The sequence below is a fragment of the Lytechinus pictus genome, chromosome 5 (genome assembly GCF_037042905.1).
Source record: "Lytechinus pictus isolate F3 Inbred chromosome 5, Lp3.0, whole genome shotgun sequence".
NCBI lineage: Eukaryota > Metazoa > Echinodermata > Echinoidea > Temnopleuroida > Toxopneustidae > Lytechinus > Lytechinus pictus.
In genome coordinates this window covers 13,040,355-13,052,593 of record NC_087249.1, presented here as the reverse complement: position 1 = coordinate 13,052,593, position 12,239 = coordinate 13,040,355, and the positions used below count along the sequence as shown (strand labels likewise).

The 12,239-nt window shown below is 35.8% G+C and overlaps 1 protein-coding gene across 1 annotated transcript in view; it reads left to right on the top strand.

Annotated features, from left to right (window-relative positions):
• Window positions 1–11,318, top strand: part of LOC129260498 (lysosomal membrane ascorbate-dependent ferrireductase CYB561A3-like) — a 31,205-nt gene extending 19,887 nt beyond the window's left edge. Inside the window, exons 2-5 of the mRNA XM_064099846.1 lie at window positions 3,634–3,839; window positions 5,417–5,625; window positions 7,570–7,724; window positions 8,609–11,318. Coding sequence (XP_063955916.1) covers window positions 3,659–3,839; window positions 5,417–5,625; window positions 7,570–7,724; window positions 8,609–8,756 — 693 coding nt within the window. The 5' untranslated portion in view covers window positions 3,634–3,658 and the 3' untranslated portion in view covers window positions 8,757–11,318. The remainder of the gene's footprint in view (window positions 1–3,633; window positions 3,840–5,416; window positions 5,626–7,569; window positions 7,725–8,608) is intronic.
• Window positions 11,319–12,239: the final 921 nt, after the last annotated feature.

Genomic DNA, 12,239 nt, shown 5'->3' with positions numbered 1-12,239 from the left:
GTGTGATAGCTACATGTAGCTAGTGAATGTGTGGGGTGCATGTATTGTATTGAGTTTGTGGCTGTGTTCAGTGGTATTTTGCAAAGTATGCTGAACGTTTTATTTTGTATAGGACAATTATGAGTGTTGAGCTGTGTTTTCTTGAGTTAATTTATCAATTTTATTTTATTTTTATTTGAGGAAAAGTAGTTAACATCCCAACTTCCAAGGCTAACTGCAAGGGCGAGGCCAGGGGTATGTGTGAAGTACATTGCACTGTATGTTATAAAATGATACCACGTACCCCAGCTCAATGATTTTTCTACTGCGCGTGCGCTCTTACGTTAATCTGCCGATCCATTTATTGTATTTACTCCCTAGTAGTGGGAAATGTTATTGAATTTTTTTTGATGAAGTACATGTATTCTATAATGAGTGATATAAAAAAGTTTTTAGTATGGATTGGAAGTTACATCAATATGAGATTAATATTAAATTTCCTACACATGTAGTCTTAAGGACCTCTTAATAAATAATATTTTTTATCAAACATTGTCTTTTGCCATTTAAATCAGTTTTAAAATTAATTAGGCAATTTTCCCATTCGTTATGTACAAATGAATATTTATTACCTTCATGTAATTTGCATATTATTATATTTATGGTCCCAAGAACAACAGATATTGAAGTAAACTTAAAAACTCTGCACATCTGTGAAATTTGGTGATTATTTGCCTATCCCTGTTCAAGTTATATCATTTTCGCATATATTAATTAGGCAATTTTCCCATTCGTTATGTACAAATGAATATTTAATTACTCCCTCATTTGCATATTATTGTATATATGCTCACAAGAACAACATATATGAATCAAAATTACAAACGCTACATCTCTGTGAAATTTTGTGATTAATTGCCCATCCACTTTCAAATTAAGCCATTTTCGCATATTAATTAGCTAGATTTTTGTCATTTTTGCCAATTTCCTCTGGTGCCGTAGGTGAAAATTTGTGTTTTTCCCATATTTTGAACTCCGTTAATATGAAAACGAAAAGTAGTTTGGACCCAATTTTTCAGGTACTTGTTGGTGGTTAACATGTTAGGTGACCCAAGAAAAAGCAACCTCTATACTTCATTAAGTTTTAAAATAGGTAGCTTTAAAAACTGCAAAAATCACATTTTTGCAATTTTGGCCACTTTTTGGCAGGAAATCTGCCTTTTTTTCAAAATTTGAATTGGCCGTATTTCGGCAACCCCTGGTCCAATTTTCATGATCTTGGTGTCATTTTACTCGTGCTTCAGAGCTTATTCCAGTTTACACTATTTAAAACTTGATTTACAACACTTCAATTTTTGGGGTGGCATCCCTAATTTTATACATGGGTGCACAGACAGATACAAATTCTGAAAGTGGCATTTCACCGAACTCCCTATCATCACGAAGCCTTGAAACCCTTCCCATATCATACATGCCTAAGCGAGACCTAGGCTATACATGTAGTCACTCATTCAATGAACAAGATGGATTTCCCTAGCCCTAGGTCTTGGAAATCCATCTTTAAAAGTTTTGTAATAGAAATCACTTAAATTTGTTTGATTTTATTTATCTATACAACTTCATAACCTAATGTGCAAAAAAACAGTCAATATAAATATGAAAACTGAGAGGTTTCTTACTAGACCGATATCGTGTAGATCCCTCGATCCATTCGTAAACACCGCACACAATAGGCTTGACCAGTCAGTCGGCAGGTCCCAAGAAAGTGGATTCTTTCATCCAAGTGATATTCATGACTAGAGAAGTTTTGCATATTTATTGAGCTTGATGCGGACCAAAACACCTCTTTTCATTTGGTCATCACTGCTCTAATTGGGCATCGAATTTCAAGATTTTGGTATTATTGTAAAGAAGAAGAATCATTCTTTTAGGTCATGTGTTTGCATTTATTCAAAGATTTTGTAATATAGGTTAAACTTTTGATCTAAAATATGCTACAAAATAATTATTTTCACCTGACAAATGCTGCTATTTTTACGTTTTATTTTTGTTTGAGCCCAAATTATTTTTAGATCATGATAAAGCTGAATATGTGTGCTTTAAAATGGTATAGGTTTCAAAAATAAGAATTGGTTTAATCGGGTCAAGATCACACTTTTCATTGGCCCAGTACAAAAAGCAGCTTGAAAACAAGAATACTGCACTCTGATTGGTCAAAGAGACCACACACTGGCAAATTCCAACGGTTCCGGTGCCTGGGTTCATGGGAAGGTCACACTTCCCATGTGGTAATCTCCTCAAATTACCCGCGCCTGTTGTTTCGTGAACCTTGTCCAGCCAATCAGAACTCTGGATTTCATGCAACTACAAAATTTCAGAAATCTCGTCTTGTACCTTGGTGGGAAAAATGTGATCTTGACCCGATTAAAAGGTGCCACATATCAAGAGTGGCATTGTGAGAAAGTACAGAAGTTCAGCTTTATGGTGATATAGATATCATTGAGGCTCAAAATAAAAAGTTTTTCACAATTTGTAAAAGAAAACAGAGGAAGAAAATTCAGTTTTGAGGCACATTTTCAGGCCAGAAATTCACTTATTTATCAAAATATTGTATACAAAATGAATGACCAATATGAAAGAGTAACATTTACTCTATCTGATCATTCTGATGGTGCAATGATATTTCATTTGACTTGAGGTTTAAATCAGGTAAATTCTTAGAGAAAGAAAATCTCAAGAATCACGAGATTTTGCAAGAAGGATTCAGCCATGAGATGATTTGGATGAATCTGGCCTTTTTGCTCATTAGCATAGGGACCTGCGGTCTGAATGTGACCCTTGAACTGCTTTGCTATGACGTAGCTTTGATAAGCAATATTGCAAAATGCCGTTTTGAAGAACAATTTATAGATAAAAATTATTATTTAACAAAGAACAAAATTTTAAACTTGATTATAAATAATTATTATTATAATAATAATTATTACAATAATAATTATTTATAATCAAGTTTCAAAATTTGATCAAAATTGGACAAGGAATAACAAAGTTATGTCATTTTAAAGATATGGGCTATTTTGATGAAACAGTTCTATTCATGTCTTCATGAATATTCAAAGAGCAAAATGATGATTTCACATCCCCACTTTTTTTTGTATTCTATGAAATTATGTTTATTCAAATTTTGTCCTCCAAGAATAAAAAAAAGTTGATTGACAACTGATTTGATGCGTTAGATTGCTGCAACATTTATTATAAGGGATATGTATCGTACACACATGTATGAAAATATGAAATAAAATTATGATTTTATGTAATAACTTTGGAAAACGGAAAATGGGGATGTGACATCAGCATGTCTAATGAATATTCATGACAATGTACAGTTCTGTTTCTACAAAATATTGCTAAACTTTAAAATTCAATGAATACTTATCAGATTTTGATAAAAATTTGGGCATTTTGCTTTGTGAGTTTAACTAGAGCTATATTATTTTCAAATACCTTAAAACTTCATAAGTGTCATATTCTTTGATGTGTTGATGGATTTACATCAAACCTAAATTTTCTTAAAAATTTCATGTTTAAAACCAATATCGTTCAGAAAAATTTACCCCTTTGAAACTCAACTGCTCTGTATTTTCCTCCTTCTAGAAATCAGAATTGATCTTGAGGCAAGATGTCGAAGCTGTTTGTTCCTCTGGTGCTCCTGGCTGAGCTTCTTGGTCTGGTGTCCTGCATCTTGATTGGACTGTGGATGGGAAGGTATCTCGGTGGGTTTGCATGGGATGGTTCCAGTCAAGAGTTCAACCTCCATCCACTCCTCATGACAGTATCAATGGTTTTTCTTTATGGAAATGGTAAGTAGTAATAGACCTTTCATTGAATCACTTCTCGCTCCCACCCCCCCCCCTCCTCTCTCTCTCTTTCTCAAAATTCAAGCTTATAGGGGAAGTTTACCCTTACAAAAAGTTTATCGTAAAAATAGCGGAAAAAATAATTTAAGATATTGGGAGTTAAAGTCCATGATCCATCAAAGATTCAAGAAGTTATTACAATTTTAATTGTTTGATTTGTGATGTCATACTGTATGCGAGCTAGTTTCCATATACAGTGTATCGTGAATTAAAAATATCATTGAAATGTCATTCTTTCAAAAGTTTTAAATGGCATTCAATTGTCCTTCAGTATTTGAAGAGACAAATCATTCCACTGCTGCTTCTGAAAGAATTATTTCAAAGAAATAATGAACCCTGAAGAAAAATTGCATTCGATATTACATAACATAAGGGGCAGCTGCTCGTATGTGATATCACAAATCAAAAGCTTAGTTTCTAATAATTTTCTTTTTCTTAATCTTTAATGGGTTTTCCTCAAGCCTTCATCTTTTATTTTTTTATGGTATTTTTCCCCCAAAAAATTGTCAGGGTGAACTTCCCCTTTGAAGATTGATTTCATTGTTCACATTATAACATAACGTGACAACTCTGAACGCACAGCTTGTAGCAAGTGCACTATGGATAGAGATGGCAGAATTCTGAAAAGGCTGGAAATGCCTGGAATAAGTAACTTCCATAGAAGGTATAATGAAATACTACAAGTAATAAAGAATGAATATGAAGAGAGTTAATAAAACATTGAACATGAAAATAATAAAAGTCAAACTCTTCTCTCCATCTCTCTCTCCCTTCCTCTCTCACCCTCCATCCATTGATCAGAGAACATTCAGGCCGTTCAGACTGTCCCCTGTCACCCGGGGGAAGGGGGAGAGAAATCTTATCTCTTTACGACCGACCGTCCATACATCCCCCGGTGTCCGGGAGATTGGCACCGGGGGATGAGTGGGCTAGGTCATTGGCATGGTTACGTAATGCAATTACTTGCAGCTAGCCGACCACTAGCACAGTACTGAGCGGAAGCAGTTCTCTTGACACCACATTTCGCGCATGTGCACTTATGATTAAAACGGGTGCGCGATCTCGGATTACGAGCCAAGGTCGCTCTTTCTTCGAAAAACCCGGGGGATAGAACCGGGAGACGGGGGACAATCCTCCACACCGTCCAGACTGTCGATTTTCCGGGGGATATCCTGGTTACAAGCCTTAGATACTCATTTTCTATTGGCATATTTTCATTACAGATTTATAAATCTAATTTTGGAATATTGTTGGATTTGAGATGGGCACCTGCACTATATGAATGGACATGATAATGAATAATAATGATAATAATAAATGTTTCATCAAGTGTTATCTTAGTGATTTTCACTGACAACTGTTATCAGCTACTAAAATCCATGCATCTGATCGGCTGAAATCAAATTTGTCATTGAAGATCAACAACAAACTCTTGATGAAGGAAGAGCTCTCCAAATGTGCCTCTCACGATGGGTCTAAGCTGTTTCTTTCATTTATTATTTCATTTTAATCCCTTTCAGCCACCATGATCTACCGTATTTTCACTGGTGTCGATGTCCCTCGCATCGCTGTCAAGGCAACCCACGCTGGGGCTCTTCTACTAGCCACCATCATGATGTCTGTTGGATTGACGGCCGTTTTTCAAAATCACAACGCTAATGGAATCCCTAACTTATACAGTCTTCATAGCTGGTTAGGAATTACGACGGTGTCCATGTTCTTATTACAGGTAGTTTATGACTGTGTTCTGTTTGGGTTTTGTGTGTGTGTGTGAGTGTGTGTTTATGGGATGGGGGCAGGGTCTAGAGAGGGGGGGGGGTCACTCTTCTCCCTTGTGTCATCTGCTTGCTGTAATTGAATTACTGGTATTCTTCACATGGCATGAGAAATGCTTAAAATTTGGCTTGTGGGGGGTAGTCATTTTTATTCTGTTATTTTCGCTCCTTTTGAAACTGGTGACAAAGTGGTAGAGAAAGTGGACTTTGCCAGTTGTGTTCAGCTTGTATCTGACTAGAGAACTCTTACACTTCATGGGCTTGCATATCCCTACCCATTTAAAAAAATATTTCATCAAGGTTGGAGATGATGACAACAATTTGACATTTCAATGTATATTTGACTTTGGTGATGGAATTTAAACCCTATTGAATATGGATAATCATTAATGATAAAGGTAATAAAAATTCTTCCTGATCATTTTGTTTATATTTTGAAAGTTGTTTTATTAAAAATAAGCTGCATTTAGGTTCACCAGAAGGTTAATGTTTTGTGATAGTTCATTGTGTGATTTTTATGATCTTTGCTTTTTTGTGGTAGTGTTCTAACTGAGAATAGGGGAAGGCGGGGTAAGTTGTGACACTTTTTGCATTTTGCATGTTAGAATTGATATGAATAGTAATATTGTAGAAATAAGTACCTTGCCTTTAAATTTGATTCTTGGGAAATATTTTTCACCTTTATATATCTTTCTACCCCCACATTGAAAATCGTTGTGACCTTTGAAAAAACTGATGTCAAATGGCTCAACTTGCCCCATCTGTGGGGTAAGTTGTGCCACCGTCTGGGGTAAGTTGAGCCACAAAAACTATGTACAAAATGTATGCGGGAGAACCAGGATGTCAATTTTTCATTTAAAGTCTTTTCACTTGCTAATTCTCTATAAATACTAACATCTTTTAACAGTAAAAGAACTGTCATGTGAATTTGCTCCTCTCTGCCTGCATATCAATGGCTTAATATGTTTTTTTAATTTTTCATTATATATTACCATAAGAGTTACCATGGCTCAACTTGCCCCATGTTGGTTGGCCGAAATTAGCCCCGTCCGAACTTTTTGCGATATTTTCACATCCATACATTTCTTATGCATCCATCATGTAAAAGACTATGACAAGAGTGAGAATCAATACCTGGACTAACAATATTGTTCTTATTTCTATAATATATTCAAAGACGTGTGTGGGTAAAAAGCAATTATCTATTTCAAACTCTTTTTTACTTTTTTGGCGGAAATTTGTATTTTTCCCTCTAACAAAGTACTTTTTGTTTCAAAGTTGAAAACAATGTGGTGGGGTTGAGGGTTATGCAATGGGTCATCAATAAATGACACCACCACAATGTCTGACTCATTCATTATTAGCCTGGGGGTGGTGGCTCAACTTGCCCCTATGCTCAACTTACCCCGCCTTCCCCTACATAATGCATACACAGTAGGTTCACCAGTGAGTCAAGGTTATTTCTTTCTTGCTTTTATGGCAATAGGCAATGCTTATTTCTCAATATCTTTTGACAAACTCCCACAAAGCAATCTTGCTTAAATGACCATTATTAAGACTAATAATTGTATTGGTACTGATGATGATGATAGTAGTGGTGGTTATGATGATGGTAGTGGTGGTATTGATGATGATGATGATTATAATGATCATATGATGATGGTAGTGGTGATGATGATGATGATGACAATGATGATGATGACGATGATGTAAATGATGATGATGATGGTGACAGTGACGATGATGATAGTGATAAAAGTGATGATGATGACAATGATGATGATAATGGTGATAATAGTGATCAGGATAATAGTAATAATACAAATTATGTATGTCAAAATAATTATTTTTCTAATCTCCCCCCCCCCCTCTCTCTCTTTCCCTGTTTCTATTTTCAGCTAGTACTTGGTTTAGGAATCTTTTTACTTCCATTTGCCTCAAGCCAACTCCGTGCATCCTACTTATCATCCCATGTCTTCTTTGGTATTGCTATCCTCTCGATGGCAGCAGCGACATGTCTTATCGGCATCCTAGAGAAGATCATGTTTTCAGGGTAAGACTTTCTTTCTCGCATCAGTTCTTCCCTACTGGAAGGAACAGTGGCCTGAATTCACAAAGGTAGTTTTTAAAACCATTGGTTGAACACATGGTTCAGGCAGATTTCCTGTATAAATTAGGATTATTTACCGCGTATATTAAAAAAATGTCAAATGCTGATGCGCGCTTTTGTCACAGTCCGCCAATTTGACGCCTGTTGCCATGCTTAATTACGCTATTTCTTTCATGAGTCCACTGTTTGAAGGTGGACTCATTAATAAAATAGCGCGGATAACAACATTTTTTAAGTCAGAATGAGTTCAAAATTGATGTTGATACTTTAATAGGAGGCACTCAGGCCTTTTTGTGGAGATAAAATTTGTCTAAAATCTAGAGGGGAATCCAACCTTGACCAGTGTTAAAGGAAGAAATTGTGAAAGACAGAATGTTGAAAGATTTTGTGAAAAATAATATTGAATAAGAAAATTGCAATTGATTGTAATATGCAAAATTTATACAACGCATACTACCATCTTATAGTTACTGTTACTCTGGCTTAGCATAGCTACCCTAATCAGGCACTCAAACATTAAGGTATACATTTCCCTTCCGTCTTCCGACAGTATACCCGTCTAGTACTCTTGGGTAAAAAGTGGCAAATATAGATAAATGCCTTGCTGAATGACATGAGTGCTGCAGGTGGGATTTGAGTGCTGGACCTTGCAGTTCAAGGTCCGGAGATTTATCCTTTGAGCCACAGCAAGTACATGTATGTCTGGAATCATTGTACAATAATTTAAATTTGGTAATAGATATTGACGGTACCTCTTTTATTTGATATGGCCCAAATTTTAGATCTTGTTTGTCAACTAAATCAAATAAATCTTGTTTTTTCTGTAGGATTAAGTATTCGGACCTGCCTGCTCCAGCGATTATTGCAAACGCAGCGGGATTGACCATTGTTGGATTCGTCATCACTGTGGCATACATCTTAACCACAAACAAGGCAGCATCATCCCCGAATAGAAACTACTCCAATCTCCACTAAGATGTTCATCGCATACCCGAGAATCCATCTCTGAACAAACACCCCAACACAAACTCACTAAAAAAGATCAAACACAAGAGTCTGAATTGGCCAAGCTATTCGCTACAAGACAGCCCCTCGCATGGACAGAGCAGAGAGGCAACTGCTACAAAGCCATTGTTTTTGGAATTGATTCTGCCTCCTTCTGTAAGTCTGAAGAATCTTGCAACCGTCAAAATATGAATTATTCTGATGGAAACTGAGTTGGTAAAGGTTAATATAATATGCCCATTTATATAGCGCAGTTACTATGTGCATATACTCAACTGCGCTTTGATACTTGGTATCATATTATTACCCCTGCTGTAGCTGAGCCGCCATATTAATAGGCGCTAAAGAGTTCAAGGAATAAATCCTACCGGGTACCCATTCACCTCACCTGGGTCGAGTGCAACACAATGCGGATAAATTTCAAGCCGAAGGAAAAAATATAAAAAAGGTAAGGAATACCATGGGGTTATACAATGGTTAACAAACAGAGCAGAGAGGGGCAGAGCTTTGGGGGAGGCAGGGCGGACCATGAGTTTTTTTTTAAGTAGTGAAAAATGGTGGGATAAAATAGGCAAATAGGAGAGGTCCGGTCTGGGCCATGTAACTGCACATGCCACTTTAAATCAATTAAGACCAAGTATGGCTTTTATGCCATCTAGCCCCCCCCCCCCCCCCCCTATCCCCATCAAAATATACTGGCATTGCCCCTGGAGCCTTTGTATAACATTACGGTGATTCAATAAATAAATTTACATGTATAACAATGTTGCGGGAGAACTGTTACTCCCCACCATTGTATCAAATTATTAATAATTTGGAACTGACTACCTTGAGCATACAGTCAGCATAATGTCACTCTTGTGGTACTTTATGACAAAATAGTATTCTTTTTCTGCAGTTGTACTTGTGCTAAAATTTTCAACAGCTGAATTGATTTATGCTATGTACCAAAGCCAAACTAGTCAAACTAGATTGTATTATTTAAACCCTTTATATTGTCATGTTATGCTTTGAATTCAGTACCATGTAATGTAATGTATAGAGAATACTTGTTAATGATTGTAATCTAATGATCATTACTGGCCCAATCACAGTTCCCCTACGGCAGCCTTAGGCGAGTCAAAAACAGCCGTTGTAACATTTTTTTGTACCAGATATATATGGGTGGTTTGAATAAAAATAAATGAAACGGCTGTTTTCAACTCGCCGTACGGCCTCCCCAGGGGAAATGTGACTGTTATCATTAACGATGATGGCCGTTTACAATGAATTATTCTGATTTAAAGGAATCCTAGTTGAATATCTGTGAAGAATATTAAAGAGAGTGTTGCCTAGAAACATTTTCATACCTACGAAAGCATTATCTCTTGATTTTTTTTTTCAAAACTGGATTTTAGAAATAATTTTTGTTCATTTGTACTGCATTTATCCTTGAGCTAAAATGATGAGTTTAGCTGAAATAATGTACATCTACACACAATTTATTTCCTGGTTTATTGTAAAAAGTCCTAAATACAAGTGTGCAAATATGTATTGTGTGTGGACGTACAGGCTGGAAATATTTATATCTCAATAAATAGAGTAAAATTCACAAAGCAAAATGCTGAAAATTCGATCAAAATCGGATAACAAATAACAAAGTTATTGAATTTTAAAGATTTGCATTATTTCGGTGAAACAGTTCGAGGCATGTCTTATGAATATTCATTAGGTGAGCTGATGATGTCATATCCCCACTTGTTCTTTTGTATTTTAATATGTGAAATTAGGTTAATTCGAAAATTTTCTACCAAGAACTAAAACAGTTTCATTGACAACTGACGAAGTGCATTCGTTATTTATTGCCGCAACTTATTTCATCATCATGGAGACACATCATTTACACATGTATGAAAAAAATGAAACTTTTATGATTTCATGTAATAACATAAAACAAGGGAAAGTGGGGAAGCGACATCATCAGCCCACCTAATGAATATTCATGACGATGTGCATATAACTGTTTTCACAAAATATAGATAAACTTTAAAATTCAATAACTTCGTTATTTGTTATTCGATTTTGATGAAATTTTCAGCATTTTGCTTCGTGAATTGTACTCTATTTATTTAGATATAAATATTTTTAGCCCGGACCATCCCTTTAAAACATTCCTAGGGTTGAGTGAAGTGGTTTCACAGTGCACTAAGTATCTTTTGTGGGTATACTGTACATGTATGTCGGTCCTGAAAATGGCCACCCAAACTCAATGTTGTGTGTTCTTGCTGTCTTCAGGAGAATGAGCAAAAGTTGTAAAAGTAGGCTATATAATATATTCTGTCACTGTGCTTTGCAGGGTACATGTCTCTGATTGGCTGGAGAAGTCACATGACATCCACATACATGTATACGGATGTGAGTGACAGAGTTTGAGACATCAGTAACACACTGACGTTTGCAATCTGAGAAGTTATACCAAGTGAATGTACAGCTACATATATGAGAAGTGCAACTTGTTATTGTTCCATTTAATAAAATTTCAGTTCAATTGTACAGTACGGTAACTATACGGCTTTTCTTTAAAATGTCAATCTGTTAATTTGTATATAATGATTTATATTGTTTTGTTATATATTTGAATGGAAATGAAACCAAGAATTGGTTTGAATGGAATTTGATTTTAGTTCTATACACATTTTTGGTCTTATCATCAATCAACACCATAAAAACCCTGATTATTATCATATTATTATCGGTTCTATGACATTTGCTCTGGTGACAGTTACTCTGATGGAAAATATGCATGTTAAGCCAAACAAAACCCTAACCTCCAAAACTATAATCCTTATCCTAATCTTTACATTATTCTGAACCAAAAACTCTGACTATTGCAGTCCTAACTCTAACTCTGTGCCCTCTGAGATATTTGCCCGAATTCACAAAGGTGGTTTTTAAAACCCACGGTTGAGTCCATGGTTTATGCAGATTTCCTGTATAAATTACGCTTATTTTACCACGTATATTAAAAAATGTCCAATGCTGATGCGCCCTTTTGTTACAGTGCGCCAAATTGACGCCTGTTTTGGTTATCCACGCTATTTTATGCATGAGTCCTCTTTTTTTATTCATGAGTCCACTCTTCAAACAGTGGACTCATTAATAAAATAGCATATCTAACCATGGTAACAGGCGTTAATTTGGCGCACTGTGACAAAAGCGTGCATCAGCATTGGACATTTTTTATACACGCGCCCGATACGCGCTAAATTAAGTGTAATTTATACAGGAAATCTGCATCTGCATAAACCATGGACTCAACCGTGGGTTTTCAAAACCACCTTTGAGAATTCTGGCCATTAAGACTGGAGGAAATGTTGCAGGAGCTCATGTTGTGTCACCTTATAATCATGTAATGTCATACCTGTAATTTAAAAAATCTGATATGTCTACTATTGTTCATTGATAAGACATGTA